Raw genomic sequence first — 19,402 nt, 5'->3', positions numbered from 1 at the left:
AAAAGTGGTGGCGCTAGAGAGTTTGAGTTAGAAATTCCAAACTTGCTATGTTTAATGTTGAGACAGTCCTCTATCTGTGTGCCAGAGTGTATCACACCAGTCCTCAGGTCCTTACACTGGCTTCCAGTTATATTTAGGATTGATTTTAAAGTACTTTTAATGTACCTTCGTCCTTGGTCCCTAATTACAATCACTGCTGCTATCTTGACTACAGTGGATACAGTATACAGATGCGTGTTCACTTTCTGACACAGTCCACATGCTTGAGAGTGAAATAATGTTTGCTTTGATGTGTTTGGTTTAAACAGCTTGTTCGCGTCGAGGCGTAGTGTCATGGAGAGTTCACAAAATAACACTTGTTGAAAGATGAAGTGGTACTAGATATGATTGCAGCTGCATCACGAACCGTGAGCAGATGATTTCATAATGCTTTGTCTAGAAATTACCGTTTTATTGTGATCATGTTGTCAAAACACTGAAATTCAATAGTGAGGGGGCGTTGATACCATTTCCTATCCAATCATAACATTGGCCAATTACTGGCAAGCCTTAAAGGACACGCCCCTTAAAACAGGTTGTTTTAGACAAAGGGTCAGAATGAGGATTGAAAACAATCATTTTTCAACATATTTATTTCTGCAAAAAACTTTATTAACATTATAAGTAAACCTTAAGGAACATTAAAATAATTTAAAAAATCCATGTCATCACCCCTTTAAAGGACCTGCTGCTAATGTCTTGGCGCCAGAGACCACAGGACATGTTCATAGGTTCATAGGTCTTGTGGAGGCTATGACGCAATGAATGGGTGAAACCTACACAATATTACAAAGGTGTTTTTAATGTTGTGTCTGGTCATTGTATACTGTAACAAGCCGTCCATCATCACAGAATGTCATAAATCATATGAAATTACTACATTTACATGAGCAAACTACATATACATGAAATATAATCATCCTACCATCTCTTAAACCCCTGAAATTTTGACATAAGAATCAAAGCAATGTCCACAGCAACAATTAAAGACCCCAGTGTCTCTGCTGGATTCAATAGTTTATTTGGGTGACACAAGTTTGCCTAAAGTATTAAAAATGGAGTACATTTCTGGTACATTAGCAGTACAGAAAAACACACTCGGATTCATATCTACATCCAACATAACCATGCATAAAAACAGGCATAAAATCAACCTAAAAGTAAAAGGAAAACACAGATAAAGGTTAAGGCATAATCTTTGATCATTTGATCAACCAGAACAGCTCTAGCACTTTCAACGTCTAGCTGAAATGTCAAAAAGGTCAGAATGTTTTACTGATAAATGGCTATTCACCTCGTAGCACAGCTTGTAGATTGTCAGCTACATCAACCAACAGTGATTTAATCAAACAGCATACATTTTAATGGCGAACAACTGACAAAACAGTGACTAAATTCTTCATATATGAACCAGAGACTGAAAACATTTACAGACAAATATCATGATTTCCAACTTAAATATTCAAGCCACAAATTACAGCAAAACAGATATGCTAAGATTTTCCATCATCATTAGCATATATAAATATCAAACTGCCAGATGTTCATGGTCCTCATTATAACTTTTTATTTGAAGTTTTTTAAGCTTTTAGTCCAATGCCATATGAATGATCAGATTGGCATTTTAGAAATGAATTTTGTAGATTCACAAGGGTTGCTAGTCACACATCTTGTTTCAATAACACTGAGATAAATTACTCCTCCATAAGTGCTTCGTGCAAAACAAACTCAAAGTGACACTGTCCTTTTGACCAGGACAACATTCGGTAAATCATTTGGAAAGGAAGCACAAATAAACACCCAGCATTTGTATTTAGAAAAAGGCACATTAAAAATATATGAGCTTTGCCATTCGAATCACCGGCGGAACTTTGGCTTTGAGAAGATTTTGTTTCCTGTGCATCACTGTAAAGCTTTAAAGTGCAGATTATCTTTAACTATGAACACAGAGTGATAACTGCTTCATAAATCGTGTGAGTGAAGATTCAAAGCCTCCATTACCCGAACAGAACAGTGAATGATCACAACAAGAGTGTAGTGTGCATGTTTATATAACTATCTACTTATGTTTGGCATAGAACCTCTTTACTGCATACAGTTTCCAGCAAATAAAATAAATCGACTATTATACGATGCTTTAAAAATCAGCATTGGTGCTGCATCAGGCTGTGAAATAATACTGCAAAATAATGTGTGTGCCAGTTTGTCAAATATACAATTTTGATCATAAAAGAAGAGAAACAAAAAAAATCCTGAAACCCCTTTTTAGAATGTCTTTGTACATCTGAACATACAGTAAATAGAAGTGTTCAATATTTCTCATTTTAAATAATGTAAAGGATCCATGCATATGTCTATGATGTTAAGGCTGTTTAGCTTTGGTAGCTTAAAGGCATTTTAAACAATAAAGTTTGTCGCTGAGTTCTTGTATTTTGATGCTGTGTGAAGGAGACACCCATCTATGCTGTAATTCAGAGCCAATCACACAAAACCTGAAATGTCCATTTTATAATTCACCCAATTTGGTTTTGGGCTGAAATCTAAGCTTGATGTTTTGACTGACATTTGAGCTGCCAGACTTTGACACAGTGTTTCACACAGATCATAAACAGTCTGTTCTGTATGTCTGTAGTGTCTTATAGAGACATTGGCAACATCAGCAGAGAACAACGATGTGGAAAGCGTGAGAAAACCGAATTGTTCTTGACAAGTGCAAATGCCATTCTGCATGGACAGGAACGGAGTTACAGCTCATGTGGCTTTAGGTATTTCTGCACATAAATATATTAAGTTATTGTACTTCATATCTCTTATTATATTATGCAAACTTTTTTTTATATAGGCATCTTATAGAAGTCACATGACTAATAGTGAAGGAAATATAATATGGGAGTGATATTTCGAGGAAAACCCCAAACAACGGATGTGGTATGAAAAGATTATCCAACATAAACCATGAGATTTTAGGAACCAGTGGCATGTGATTTTATGTTGAGGACTGGTTTGGGACATGGGCTGATTGAAAGACTCTCTAACTGGCTTTCAGGTGCTAGTGTCAAGGTCAGGCAGGCGTGTGTTAGGTCAGACAGTCTGATAACACCTCCAGTTTCACTGGCGTGGTGGCCGTGGTGGGACATATGCACTCTTCCATGTTTGGGCCGTTCTGGCTGAGCTGGATTTTCAGTTTTTCCAGCTCGTAGTCGTGCATGTACTCCTGGATGAGGTAACGCTCGCGCTTTATACGAGCTTTCACTTCTGACGGTACGTCGGGGATCAACCACGCCACAAAGAACTTCACCACAAACACCACATGCTGGAGAGAGAAAGAGTATAAATGCAGGACAAATTTAGCACTTATTTCAATACTGATGACTTAAATGTTATAAGAAGTTATTCAATGATCAAATTATTATAAGACAGTGGTTGAACGGATCGTAGTTAATCCATGATCCGTACGGACCAAACCCCACTGTTCAGCACGCATGTGATCCGCAGATTAATTGCACAATTTAACAATAATAGAGTGAAAGTTTATCAATGCACGTCCAAGTTCATCGTCTGTGTACTCTGCAATATTAGCAATATTAATTAACAACATGTATTTACTATATGGTAAGGGTTATTAGGGTGTATCGTAGGGTTATTTGCATGTGATTATGCATAATTTATTGTTATTATAACAGTAAGTACATGCAACACGTAACAAGGGCACCTTAAAATTAAGTGTTACCCAATACTGCATGGGAAAGGTACTCAAAAAGGTAGAGTATGTCAAAAAAAAAATAATGGCTGGGATCGTTTAGAGCCCTTTGAAGCTGCATTTAAACTGCATTTTAGAAGTTCAAAATCGGGCACCATATCAGTCCATTATATGGAGAAAAATCCTGAAACGTTTTCCTCAAAAACCATAATTTCTTTACGACTGAAGACAGAAAGACATGAACATCTTGGATGACAAGGGGGTGAGTACATTATTTGTAAATTGTTGTTCTGGAAGTGGACTTCTCCTTTAATGCTCATCAAACAACAAAACAGCTTTGACAAAGATCTATATTTAATTTATACAGTGAACAGTGTGCAGTGTTATTTTACCCTAAATATTACATTTCTGTACCTGAGTACTACCAAGCTTATTTTATTTGTAACACTATTGTTTTTATCTATGCTTTTAATTTGTGTATTTGTTCTCATTTTTTACTGGCTGTTCACATGTCACTTTTTCACTTGTTTGAAATTTCATAGTTAGGCTAGTAGTTTTTGCTGTGGTAATGAAGAAGTACTTAGCTTTAAGTAGTTAAGTAGCTAATAAATGGATAGCAAAGTTACATTAAGCAATTTTTTCTTCTCTTGATGATCTGAAAGATTATCCAATCCATGGGTCAAAAACCATGATGTGATCCGAACCGTGAGATTTGTGATCTGTTGAACCACTATTGTAAGCTGATATATTTATTTATAGAATTAATAAATCAATGCATTATCACATTATTATTATTATTATTATTTTAAATAATTACACTAAATTGCTATTAATTTGACAGGAGGTAACTGCCTAATGAAACCAAACAGTTTAGAAAACAGTGAAAAAATCTGATGTACAATCAAAAAGCATTTGTGCATTATGTAGCCAGATATTTTTTAATAACAGTTGCAGTCTACTAAATAATGGCAGGAGTGTATTTTACATTTTTAGTGCCAACGGTTCACTGTAAAAACCAGTGTTGCTCAAAGTGTCCATATTTGTGGTGTGAATTTTTGTCTGTAATATATGTTGTTTTGATTTATTGTGGTGCAAATGGACCTAAAATAATTACCTGATTTTATCAGTACACTTAATGTTACAATAAGCATATTTAAATAATCCAGAGCTGCATCTGCTATTCTCTGTTATATCATCCTTGTGGAAAATAACCTTAAATTCAAAAGTGTTCAAATGTATTGAAGGTGTACTTGCAGTGTAAAAAGTAACTTTTTAAAACAAGGGAGACTTTGCAAAGAGAGGAAAAAAAGTTTTAGTTGTATATCATGGGTTAATGGAAACGGCGTCATTGTGCAATACCTTTTTATCGACATTGATAAAATATCACCAAAGTTTTGCGCAAATATGTAATGGAAACACACCCCATGACTGTTTCTGTTTCTTTACACACTTAAGTAATAATAAAACACTTTGCAATAATGTCAAATTAAAACTTTTAAGTCATTGCTTTGATCTTTTGTCATGCTTCAAAGTACACTTATTTTGTTGTCTTGCGAAAGCACATGTGAACTCGATCATAAAATGAACTTTAAATGTAATCAAATATCACACTGCAGTTAAAATGAAGCATAATTTTACATATACTAAATTACAACTACATCATTGTAATGATGAGTAATTATAAATGTATGTAAATACATGACATAAAAAGTCAATAGAAATTACATTAAAGTATATTTTAGTTTACCATACAGGCTCACCAGTACATTTAACCATATTTCAAAGACAATACTGGCTTACACTTTATTTTAAGGTGCCCCTGTTACAGTGCAATTATACATTTAAGCACGGAGCAATATTAATTAATAACATGTATTTACTATATGGTTAGGGTTAGGATTAGGGTTACTTGCATGTAATTATGCATAATTTATTGTTATTATAATAGTAAATACATGTAACGTGTAACAAGGACGCCTTAAAATAAAGTGTTACCCAATACTGCATGCCAGACTTAAGATGGTCGAGTTTAGCTATTTTTTCTTTAATTTACACTATAATGCATTTTCATTTAATTGCAATTAACATGCAAATAAGTATCCGAAAACACTTACTTACATTCAGTTTGCAATTAAGTATATTGCATTACCTTAATCCCAAGTATTTTTCATAATAAGTACTCTTTTTAAAAGCATGCAAAAGTTTAGTTATTTTTGGTAACACAGGTATGAAAAAAATTTAAAGAGCCCATACCTCCATAATGATGATAAATGCTAATTTGGCAGCGAGAATGTGCCAGAACTGCATGGTATGGGTGTACTGTTTCTCGTGTCCTGGAGGGTAGCGGTGGTCGCGGTACCTACAACATCCACACGTTTGTCAGTGTCACATTAATTCTATCAATTAAAAAATACAGCACAAACATACACAACAGTACCTGCAGGTGGTGATGATGGAGCTGTTGAACCAATCCGGGTTTTCGTCATAGTCTGGACGGTTTTGGGGTTGGAACTCAGAGATGTTGAAGAATGAAAGGCTGTCGTTGATGTATCCTGCCATTGTGTTATTGCTACCTTCGCGATTTGTGTACTTATACACCAGACGAGGGATCATGTCAGATGTGAATGAGACAATAAAAGCCTAAAAGACAAAATGAATGACTTTTAATGCTGCTACATGACCTGCTTTGATACTTCTGCTCAGGATATGCTCCATTACCAGTGAATTAAAGGCGACAGAACTATTCAAAATAATTCACTAAAGATGTTGGTGTACTAATGATTCTTATAAGCTGTTTCTTGTTAATGAATCAGTCAAAAAGACTCACTTGTCGAACCAACTCTGATGTAGTCAAATTGATTCCTGACTCAATATTACTAGAGACTTACATTGGTGACCACTGAGAAAACAGCAATCATGTTGAGGATCTCGTCCCATGCGCCGATGCTGTGCGCTTTGGCCGCCACGGGCCGGCGGAACTGAGTGGTGTATTTCCAGGCGTCCACTCGCACTTCCAAGATATTATTCATCAGAGCCAGCAGAGGAGCCAGCGGGAAAGAGGCCACAAACAGGGTGATGAAGCCAAACTGGATAACTGCAAAACAAAATGAGACTTTTATGAACTACAGCACCATCTGTCGGTAAGACTGAGTTATTGCAGGCTGAACGCTTATTCATAGAATTTGCTGGTGTATGGAGCCAGCAAATATTGTGGCCACAAATTAACAATTTGCTCTCACAGCTTACTAATAATAATTTAGTAATTGTTTCCTTTTTTTAATGCAACTGCAACTTCATAAAGTCATCCATTTTGTGTAATGAGAAAAGACCTCTGTTGCTGCTGTTATGAATAAAGTATGACAAGACTAATGGGGATGCAGCCTGTTTAAAAAGAGGGTGCGATTCACAAATCATTCTTCGAACAGAACAGATTAGTAAATCACGCTCAAAAATTTCTTCAAACGAGGTAACAAATTACTTAGGATTGACCTAAAATGAAGTGACAAATTAGTAAATTGTGGGAACGAATTGTTCATTTGTGGCCATGATAGAAGCAAGGAAATATTTTTATAGATATTAGTCATTGTAACACCATGTTTAATGTCTGACAGGGACAAAAATGAGGCTGTTTAGTGCTTTCATTGTATTGTACTGTTGTTTAACAACATGCCAATTGATCAGCTTCCCAAAAAAACATTAAATCGACTTTCTTTCAAATCTTTGAAAACTAGGACAGTTCATTCCTTAAAGGCTCATGCTCTGCAGCATTTTCTATGGCATCTACTAGAGCAGATCATAATTTAAATGTATTTTTTTTATTTTTTTTATTGCACAATATTGCTGAGAAAATCCCTTAAATGAAGAGATATGCACTGACAGGGTGATCAGGACCCCAGCACAAAGCCAGCTTATAGCACAGTAACATACTGGCATGAAATATTAATTTGAACTGAAGTAATTAGCTTTCTTGAAGAAACCACAAAAAAAAAAAAAAAAAAAAAAAAAAAAAAATTCTCTTAAATTAATCACAATTAAATTCCACTTAACATTAAACTTTTTAAATATTTAACCATTCAACATTACAGTGTAATTAAGAGTTATCAATTTGAACATTTGTTAGACTTCAAAAAAATAACAACTTACAATTTATGTGAATTTAAAATGATCTTCATATAAACCAATTATAATGTCATATTTAGCAACTGTGCCCTTTAGCAAGTAGCAAATATACATACATTTAATAAATAAAGATGAATCCTTAACGAATATGTCCACTTCCAGAACAAAGATTTACAGGTAATGTACTCACTCCCTTGTCATCCAAGATGTTCATGTCTTTCTTTCTTCAGACATACAGAAATTATGTTTTTTGAGGAAAACATTTCAGGACATTTTCTCCATATAATGGACTGATATGGTGCCCCAATTTTGAACTTCCAAAATGCAATTTAAATGCGGTTGTAAACGATCCCAGCCAAGGAAGAAGAGTCTTATCTAGTGAAACAATTGATTATTTTCATAAAAATAATACAATTTATATACTTTTTAATGCCAAACGCTCGTCTTGTCTTACTCTTACTCCCATCTCATGTTCTCCCTCAACTTCAAAATCATCCTATATCGCTGTTTTACCTTTTTTGTAAACCGTTCATTTCGCTAGATAAGACCCTTCTTCCTCAGCTGGGATCATTTACAACCGCATTTGGGATCGTTTGAAGCATTTTGTACGTTCAAACCCGGGGCACCATATCAGTCCATTATATGGAGAAAAATGCTGAAATGTTTTCCTCAATAAATATAATTTCTTTACGACTGAAGAAAGAAAGACATGAACATCCTGGATGACAAGGGGGCGAGTACATTATTTGTACATTTTTGTTCTGAAAGTGGACTAATCCTTTAAAGCTATACTAGTTATGGTTTTCCCCTTTTTTTTTTTCATTCGTTGTCTGATTAACAGACAACACAGCAGCTGGGTTACTGGGTTATTTACCTACTATTGCTTTAAGAGCTGCCGCTGCTGAACATAATGATTTTTTACAACCCTTTTTAACGGTACCTTTTCTGACCCACTTCAGGTCTTAAAGTCTCTACTAATGAGCTGACGAGTTGGAGTGCACGTCTGAAACATCTCCTGTTTGATGTGGTCGTAAAAGCGTTCTGCGACTAAACAAATGCAATTCTTGTCAAGGAGAAACGAGACTGAAGACTAATGTACCGCACACTCACCCATCTCCAGGTACTCGTAGAAGAGGCCGAGCTGTCCGGAGCACTGCAGGTCGTGATCCTGCTCCCAGCGGCTGTACAGACTCTCCGGATGATTGCGAGCACTTCTGCTTACCCACCAGTTACGCAACCAGCTACACACACAGACATAGAGACAGAAATACATAAAACAACACCCACTAACAATAACTAAATACACAAATGCATAAAAATGCAGAGGAACACATATTAAGTGGATCTACATCATTATTCTTTGTTTGTAAGCATCAAAATAGGCACTACATTAAGCATATGCCCTGATCATGCAACAAATAATGACAGTTACGAATGTCATCTTCATCATGTGATTTTGGCAGGTCATGTGGACTTACGGGACGAGAGCTTCCTGTATGTTCCCCCACACCTGTTTACCCACCATCACGATCACTAACTGAGTGGTTAACTCAATCAAACAGCCACCGGCCTCGCACTGAAAACACAATCATTATAATAATAAGCAATTATGTAAAACTGATCTACTAATAAGTATAATATTATACAATAATATACATTTTCTTACTGTCCTTAAACTCTACACTCAGTTAATATAAATTAGAGATCCAACGGCAACAACAAATGCACAACAATGGCTTAAAAGTAAAATAATGGCATGGGGGGAAGAAAATAATTAAATGAAACTTTTAAAACAGGCTCATGGGATTTCAGATCTACCTCTTCGTTTCTCAGCCCACTCCATTCGCCGAACATGTAGGCATAGTTGCCAGGATAACCCACGAATTTGCCCTTGAAAAAGGCGACGTAGAAGCAAGACGAATAGTAGTTGACAAACTGGAAGAGGAACATCTTCACCGTTAGCTTGTTCTCGTACTCCATGTGGGTTTTGGGAACCTCTGTGGACAGACGAATAAATTAAAATATTTAGTATACAAAAATATTTATAATATTTAATACTTCAAAAACGTAAGGTAGTATTTGTATGTCATTGTTTAATATAAGATATAGAACACATCATGAATTGACTGCAACAAATCAGAAAGACCTATTCACAAATCATAAGGTGATTAGTTTAAAAAATAAAAACAAAACAAAGAATTATTGTTAATCTTTTTGGATTTACTATATTTATTTAAAAGCTACAATATTACTTTTAGGATTTTTTAAGGTTTAGGTGGAAAAAGAGGTTGGAAGTCCCATCTATTTGCTGCAGACTCACCCATATCAGTGATCTTTATTGCTACACGCTCATACAGGAAGTTCAGAATCATGATGATGACAAAGTTGATGCAGGAAGCGGTTACGGATGTGGCGAACTGGGGCGTGATAAAGGTTCCAACCACCTCCAGCTTATTGGCGGGGCTGTCCTTCATGATACTGGCAAACGCCGCAAACACCGCCAGACGGTACGCAATCACACCGATTATACTGGCGATAATCAGAGAGATCTGGGTTTTGGAGCGAGAGAAGCACACGTCATACACACAAAACAACTCACCGCAATCAGCATTACTACTCCATACGGAAATATGCTGGATATACGAACAAGCAGTGCTAACTAGGACGTTAAAACAGTAAAATGCAGCATGCTGGTTATAACATGCATCTTCAGGCAAAATGTTCTACAGCAAATGTTAGATTTACTGATTTAACTTACTGATGATCCACACAGTCCAGCGACTTAGTAGTATTCAATATTAAGGCTAACACAGATTATGCAATAATCTGTTTGCTATACAGTATAATATCTGTATTTGTTAGCTCTGTTCCAAAATTTAATTAACTGAAAAATCAGTACATTTGAACATATTTGAACACACAGATTTAATTACATAATGGAGGGGCTACTACCAGACCCTGATGTTTCTGTGACAAAATTACCTTATATAATTCATACACTAGACAGTGGAGCACACAGTGCATAGTGTATAGTGCGTAATTTGGGACACAACTTATTATTATTTGTACTACCAACACAAGTAGCATCCTAACTACAGCAGAACCTCTTAAGTTTCTAATTTGCAACACTGTAGGCAATACATAAAACTGAATATGTGATTTAATACCCAACTTTATACAAAAAGTGCTCCTCATGCAAAGTTTGGATTTAGAGGAGATGTGTTTTATAAACAATTTCAGCTGTATCTAGCATGCTATCTGTATTGGTAGTATACAGTTGAGGTCAAAAGTTTGCATACACCTTGCAGAATCTGCATTATGATAATTATTTTACCCAAATAAGAGAGATCATACAAAATGCATGTTATTTTATTTATTTATTTTTTTACATTTTTTTCATTTAGTTCTAACCAGCGTAAGATATTTGACAAAATGTCCCTGTTCAAAAGTTTACATATGCTTGATTTTTAATACTGTGTTGTTCCTGAATGATCCACAGCTGTTTTTTTGTTTAGTGATAGTTGTTCACAAGTCCCTTGTTTGTTCTTAACAGTTAAACTGTCTGCTGTTCTTTAGAAAAATCTATCAGGTCCCACAAATTCTTGGTTTATCAGCATTTTTTGTGTATTTGAACTCTTTTTAACAATGACAGTGTGAAAAGATGGATCTCAAAATCATACAGAGGACAACTGAGGGACTCATATGCAACTATTACAGAAGGTTCACATGCTCACTGATGCTCCAGAAGGAAAAACAATGCATTACAAGCGAGGGGTGTACATTTTTTAACAGAATGAAGATGTGTACATTTTTCTTATTTTACCTAAATATCTTTTTTTTTTAACTTAGTAATGCCCTTCAGAAGCTACAGAAGATACTTTCCCAGAAGACAAAATAAGCAAAATTTACCCTCTTCAAATGCAAAAAGTTTTCACCCCCCAACTCTTAATACATTGTTTTTCCTTCTGGAGCATCAGGGAGCGTTTGAACCATCTGTAATAGTCACATATGAATCCCTCAGTGTGAAAAGATGGATCTCAAAATCATACAGTCATTGCTGGAAAGGGTTTAAATACACAAAAAATGCTGAAAAACCAGTGAGTCTGTGGGACCTGAAGGATTTTTCCGAAGAACAGCAGCAGTTTAACTGTTCAGAACAAACAAGGGACTCATGAACAACTATCACTAAACAAAAACACACAGCTGTGGATCATTCAGGTAACAACACAGTATTAAGAATCATGTGTATGTAAACTTTTGAATGAGATTATTTTTTATAGGTTCAACTATATTAACTATATTATCTATATAGTCAAACACCTGTCTGACTATATATTTTCTCTTGTGGACTATATGTAAATGTCTTTTATGTGAAATATCTTATTCAGGTCTGTACTAAATAAAAAAATAACATGCATTTTGAATGATCCCTCTTATTTTGGTAAAATAATTTACTAACATTTTGCAGATTCTGCAAGGTATATGTAAACTTTTGACTTAAACTGTATAATATCAATACAGATAGCATCCTACTACAGCAGAACCTCTTAAATTCCTAATCTGCAACACTGCAGGCAATAAATAAAATTTAATATGTGATTTAATACCCGATAGCTCCTCATGCAAAGTTTAGAGTTAGAGGAGATTTGTTTCACAAATGATTTCAGCTGTATCTGATATTAGCATGTTGCTAAGCTAACAACTCTAAAAATCAGTTGAGGTCAAAAGTTTACATACACCTTGCAGAATCTGCATTATGTTAATTATTTTACTAAAATAAAAGGGATCATAAAAAAAGCATGTTTTTTTTTTATAACATGCAAAAAGACTTTTACATATAGTCCACAAGAGAAAATTTTTAAAAATGCATTTATAAAAATGACCCCGTTCAAAAGTTTACATACGCTTGATTCTTAATACTATGTTGTTACCTGAATGATCCAAATAACATACTTGTGTTTGATGTCTTAAACTGTCATATGTAGGGAGCTCACATTGGAACAGAGCTAATATATTCAGTGGGGTTCAAAAATCCACTTTTTGTAAGAGACCACTAGTGAAAACACTTCTGTATATTCTGTAATGAGCAAAGGGTTAAAAAAAAAAAAAAAAAAAGCCTACATTTCAGAATGTCTTAGTACTTAGTGTGTCTCCTTTTTGGTTTAACCTAAGCAAAACCTCAAGTCATGCAGTGTGATTTGAATACGCTCCAAAGTTGAAAAGAACATTAAACAAATTTGTTTATTTGAATATTGAAGAAATGCTGCAGAATTTTAAATATTTCTTGTTCACAATGTCATAACGTGTGATGTTTAAATATCTGAAAACTTTCCAAGATTTTGAATCCCAGAATTTCAGTGCTGTTTAGGATTTTTGAGCCCCACTGTATTTTTGTACATCGCTGACATTATGCGCTAATATAAAAAGTACTTTATGACATCATTTGTCCCTCACTGTATATATAAGGAAAATAAACGAAAATCTGCTGAAAGTAGCAGACAGTTTTGATGCTCACCCAGAAGAGGACGGTGGCCCCGGACAGTACTGAACGAGCACACTTGCTTGTTAGAGGTAAATAAGGCTCCATCTCCTACACAGCAAGCAAGCAAAGCAGGGATCATGAGCAACCACCACCACACACCTGGGACAGGAGCCCTAATCTAGCACTGTACTAGTGCCGTCAGTGTCCGCACGGCTGTCTATGTGGACTCTTCCTGTTTCTAATGAGTCATCTGCCATCTCTACAATACAGATTAATTCTACGACTACAGTCTTTTAAAGCTGCGATCACACTGCAAGCAGGCTGCTAATGCTATACACACTCAAACACACACACAGCAATTCGATCTACAGTATCATTGTCCTGTGCCTGCCTTACCCACAAAACAACTGTGGCCCAGCACAGGATAAACCTGCCTGCTTTATCAGCTGGTGTCTGGTCTAGAACCCACTCCTGTTCCTACACAATATGAACAAAGCCAAACAAACACATTATCTAGTTTCTCAATTGGCTGGTGGATAAACTAACCTTGACTACCAACTTATCTTCCGTCTGTGAAATGGCAACACCTAAAGTGACTCTGTAACTTCATATTACACCCATTTTCTGTCAAATTAATATATTATTATCACCTCAGAATTGTAAAAAAAACAATACACTCGTATCATGGTTTGAAATCTGACTGAATATGACTTTTGGAAATTAAAACTAGGTTCTACATATTTGTCACTTAGGGGTCGTTCACACTAAATGCATCTTTGAAAATGCAACATGCACTGCTCAGGTGCAGTTTTAGAAAAAAAGCAGAGTTGAATGCCTTTTCCACCATGTTGCCGTCAAATACAATGTCGCCATGCCAACTTGCCAAAGTTTGCCAATGCTTGCCCCACCTTTGGGGTCTTCTGATTGGTCCACTACTTTTATAAGGGAGGCTGTGTGTAAAAGTTAAAATTTCAGTCTTAAAAATGTGGCGCTTATGTGCAAGACGCGAGCACAACGATCATATACATTTATATTTACAAAGAAAAAGTGCATTGGAATGGAAAAACACATTCTGTATTAACGGCCCCTAACTCCTTCCCCATTTAATGAACTATTGTATGTGGCATTCACTATGTTCAGTTAATAAACACTGAAATTATGTCTTAAAGGAGAAGTCCACTTCCAAAACAAAGATTCACATATAATGTAGTCACCCCCTTGTCATCCAAGATGTTCATGTCTTTCTTTCTTCAGTCGTAAAGAAGTTACATTTTTGAGGAAAACATTTCAGGGTTTTTCTCCATATAATGGACTGATATGGTGCCCCGAGTTTGAACGTACAAAATACAGTTTAAATGTGGCTTCAAACGATCCCAAATGCGGTTGTAAATGATCCCAGCTGAGGAAGAAGGGTCTTATCTAGCGAAACGATCGGTTATTTTCATAAAAATTATACAATTTATATACTTTTTAATGTCAAACGTTCGTCTTGTCTTGCTCTGCCTGCATTTTTTTTTCCGGTTCATGACAATTAGGGTATATGCTGAAATGTGTTCCTCAAAAAACAATTTCTTCACAACTGAAGAAAGAAAGACATGAACATCATGACAAAGGGGTGAGTACCTTGTATGTGAATCTTTCTTTTGAAAGTGGACTTCTCCTTTAAGCTTTTTAAAACAAGAGTTCGGTGTAACAAGACTTTGTTGTGATATATTGTACATACCTTATGTCCATCCATCACAACCTCATTTTCATTTTAAGTCAAATTTAAATGTGCCATCTAAACTGACCAATGGGTCTAATATGAACCACTCAGCCATCTCTCTGAGCCTAGCGTTTTCTAACTAGCCTAGTAATCTTTTTAGCTTGCCTGACTTGAAATACTGTCTAGTAGAAAACTAATATAAACCAAATAAATAAATAAATAAAAGCTAAAACAAAATCTGCTGAAAAAACAGTTAAAATCAGTGATGAACAGATGAAATATAAGTTTAACAAACCATTAAATTCTGAATAAAGGGTGACCTGCAATGAATATTTGTACATAAACAATAAATTGACAATTACCTGTAGAAAAAAAACAAAAAAGTCAATAGCATATAAAATATATAGAAAAGATATAGATCTACAATTCTTTATTTCAGGGTTCCTCATTCCTCCTCAGAGTGTATGCTGCCTTCACATGCTTTTGACATGAATGACATCTCAAATCATATTTACAACTGGGACACTCAAGATAATTTTGATACCCGAGTTTCTAGGTCGAACGGGCCATTACATTTCATCTATACACATGTATGCAAATAACCTTTCAATGCACATTTTAATGAACAAAGCAAAATTAAGAATTAATTTGACTGATATTTCAGAATCACCAGCAAGCTGAATATCTAGGTAGGGCATTGAATGTATATGGTTGACACTACAATGGGACGCTACATTTTCTTCAAAAACCTGTTTGACTCAGTATCTTCTATACCTTTGGCTTTAATAAGATTTTCACAAGAAACACAAAATTAATAAATCTTTTCTGATGACAACACTTTGGAAGTGGGAAGTAGGAAATGTTTAATAGCATGTGAAGGCAGCATTAGTTCCAACTCTAATTAAACAAATAACTACACAAAGTCTGAAAATTATGGCTAGGTGTACTTAAGCGCAGCTGGAACTAAACTCTACAGGTAAGTGAATTTCTAAGACCAGTAATGAAGAACCTAGCTCTGTAATGACCAAAACCTGCTATTATTTGCACTAATATTACAATTCCTGGTAAAACTACACAATGAAAAATCTCTGGGTCAAAAGGTCATTAGATGTGTAGGCTTACTTGCGTGACACGGTTGAGTCGACGGCTGGTGCATTTGGTCTCGTATTCGGGTCTGAGCTGCAGCTGTTGCTGCTCTTCCTCAAAGTCCACCAGATCCCACTCGTACTCCAGTCGAGCCTGACGCCGCTTCCAGAACTCCAGGAACAGAGTCACTGACACCGGAGAAAAATTACAACTTATTCATCTATTGTTTCCTGAATGCATGGAGTGGTTCAAGGATGATGTATTTTTGTAGGCCAAAATACAGAACCCAAAGTTAGCATTTTAGCAATTCTGGCTGTATGCTGGTTAGGTATGTTTTGAAGCATGGCTGCTGGTTTGAGCTGGTTTAAGCTGGACATGTAGTGATCCTAAGCGGGAGCTAGTTGCTTAGGACGAGCTTAGGACCAGCACATGCACAGCTATAGACCAGCTTAAACCAGCAGCCATGCTTCAAAACATACCTAACCAGCATATGCGTTTTTTTTTTGTTTACTTTTTTTTTACAGAGGGGTTCATTGTCCTGAAGTCAATGTTTTTAGAAAAGGTTTTTGGTTAAATGGCTGAAATAAGATCTGTGTTTAACACAAGCCCAAGACAGTATTCTACAATATAACATACATTAGTCATAGCCCTTGTGTGTGTGGTTTTTTTTTTTTTTTTTTTTTTTTTTTTTGAAGCTTTCACTTATTTTGAAAAAAAAAAAAAAAAAAAAAAAAAAAAAAAAGGCGCTGCTAACAAGTGGTTAAATGAGACCACAGAGGTTGTCAAGTGTGAACTCATCTACTACTCGTCACTACTCACTTCTAGCTATTCAAACTCAAACGTTCAGGAAAAACTTTTAAAAATAGACAAAAAAAATAAATAAATAAATAAAATAAAATCATTTGTGAAGATAATCAGATTGAACAAAACATGTACAAATTAAACTTTTGTTGGTCACAGAGCTTATTTTCTCTAATGAAACACCCCATGACCCCTCTCTTTTGCATTATTTGCATATTAAAATTGTTTAAAATGTACTAAACATGCATACATTAAAAGGTTTTTTTTTTTTTTACCCAACCAGATGCCATAACATACAAAACACAACATTGTGAATGACTTGACTGACAACACATCATCTTTTACCATTAGGGGGAGTCAGAGTAACAGAGAATATTAAATATTGACCAACTTTAGGCAGTGTATGTGCCATTTTCATCATAATCATAACAGTAAACTACATCTAAATAACACATTCTCTTAAATTTCACTGGCTGATCTACTGGCATCAAATTGCAATAAATTATGATAAGTAAAGGTGTAGGCAGTAGTTTTTTACTCACCCCATATTCCCATGAATATTGCAAAAAAACACTGTCGCTGTGTTGTCAAACAGATACGATTGCTAAAAGGCAATTAGAGAAGGTATAACTTTACCTAATAATATGGAACAAAAACAACAAAATACAAAAAAAAAAAAAAAAAAAAAAAAACATGCTTAATTAAAACAAGTTATACCATGGAAGTTTTTTTTTTTCACCTACCCATGAAGCGCTACAGGTTGTGTTGAGCTTCCAGTAGCCACATTTCTTATCACAGAGAGGACACATGACAATCTGCCCGCCAATCTTTTCATCGCAGATTTCTCTACTGCAAAAAAAGAGAAAAAAAAAACTCAAAAAACTCAAAATTATTACTTTTAACTTGTGTCTTAGGCCTCAAGCTCTGTAACATGCTGCTGTGTTTTTGAAATTTGTCAGAGAGCAATTCATAATGCATTAATTGCATTCATAGAACTGCCACAAGGGGCACCATAGCATGAGCTGAACTCTTCTCTGCTTTTTCTTCTTTCTTGTCTAATCCTCACCTCCAGACGTTTTCATCAAAGGAGGCCACACCATAGATGAAACAGAGCAGACCAACAACTGCGGCATAGGACAGCATCTCTGTATAGAAACCCAGCCAAGCGAAGTAGATGCCGATCTTCTCTCCGTAGTACTTCCTGTGTTACAGGGAACAAATTATTCAAGGAAATATCTATCCACTCGCTCAGTACCTCACATTCTTTAGATTTTATCTATTCATTTTTATTTAAGTTAATTTCTTCAACAAAAACAGTGCATCTGTCATGATATGGTGTCGGTGAACACGCACAAACATGAAGCAGAAGGTTAACAGTCTTTAATAGATCCACACAAGGGTAATTTCCACACAGAGAAGGCTGGTGACATACAACAGACATTGACGAGACCCAACCAACTTAAACTGAACAGACAGGAACTTAAATACACAAGCAAATGAGGATAATTGTTCAGGTGAGCTAGCTCAAGTAATCAAGGGGAGAGATAAACTAGGTCAAGGGAACACATGAGGAATGAAAACAAACTTAAAAGTCAAGGTGGTTGTGACAGCATCATCCTACTTCAGCGACAAAATGACAGACATATTGCAGTGGTTTCAATATGCTATTAATTATACGCCATTAGACAAGATACATGATTCTTCCTTGGTTTGTGAGTATGAGTGTTAAGAACAGGGTTTCTGCAGGTTTTTTGAGGTAAATTTAAGACTTTTTTTGAGACCAACTAAAGAAAAATTAAGGGGAAAAAATCAAATGGAAACAATACAGCAATAGGTTCTCTAAGTACTTAGAACTTCAGTTTCAAATTAGCAGCAATTCAGCATCTAGCAATTGTTTGTTTTTAGTTCATTTCAGTTTTTAACCTCTTTTCCTCGCTTTCCTTCTGTAAAAGCGGCATGCACATTTTACTTTCACTTTCAAATTAACGGCGATTCGGCATCAAGCAGTTGTTTGTTTTTGGTTCGTTTGAGTTCTCCCTCTGTTCTTCAGTTTCCTTTGGTTAGCTTGTAAAAACATTGTGCGCATTTTATTTTCATTAGCGGCATTAACATAGCATAACAAACTTTTATTAACAAAACAAATAAAAATGCACAATGCAGGTTATATGTCTAATATAAAATAATAACTTAAAGTTTAAATGGTATACAAAACTGAAAATCAGTAAACACCGTGTAACCAAATAAATAAGAAACGTAGTACGTTTATTAGCAAACGAATAAGAAGCCTTGGAAGCACGGCATACACCTTGATGTAATATATATATATAAAAAAACACACAGTTTAAATAAATAAAAATCAGCAAATACTGTGGAACCAAATAAATATGAAACTTCCACTATCACGTCAGATAAATGGCAGAAGTCAATAGGCTTTTCAAAATCCAATATATTTGCATTTCGTTCTGAAACT

General features: G+C 35.3%; 1 protein-coding gene across 1 annotated transcript in view; it reads right to left on the bottom strand.

Moving 5' to 3' along the window:
- Nucleotides 1–1,039: 1,039 nt before the first annotated feature.
- ano5a (anoctamin 5a) overlaps nt 1,040–19,402 on the bottom strand; it is a 43,707-nt gene continuing 25,344 nt past the window's right edge. The window contains 14 exon segments of the mRNA XM_051099494.1: nt 1,040–3,352; nt 5,993–6,098; nt 6,177–6,379; nt 6,628–6,833; nt 8,969–9,099; nt 9,337–9,434; nt 9,677–9,855; nt 10,179–10,407; nt 13,374–13,448; nt 16,168–16,319; nt 17,475–17,502; nt 17,504–17,536; nt 17,676–17,781; nt 17,999–18,133. Of these exon segments, the coding sequence (XP_050955451.1) occupies nt 3,116–3,352; nt 5,993–6,098; nt 6,177–6,379; nt 6,628–6,833; nt 8,969–9,099; nt 9,337–9,434; nt 9,677–9,855; nt 10,179–10,407; nt 13,374–13,448; nt 16,168–16,319; nt 17,475–17,502; nt 17,504–17,536; nt 17,676–17,781; nt 17,999–18,133 (1,918 nt within the window). The 3' untranslated portion in view covers nt 1,040–3,115.

The sequence above is a fragment of the Labeo rohita genome, chromosome 25, assembly GCF_022985175.1.
Source record: "Labeo rohita strain BAU-BD-2019 chromosome 25, IGBB_LRoh.1.0, whole genome shotgun sequence".
Classification (NCBI taxonomy): Eukaryota; Metazoa; Chordata; class Actinopteri; order Cypriniformes; family Cyprinidae; genus Labeo; species Labeo rohita.
This window is presented reverse-complemented; position numbering and strand designations above follow the sequence as displayed.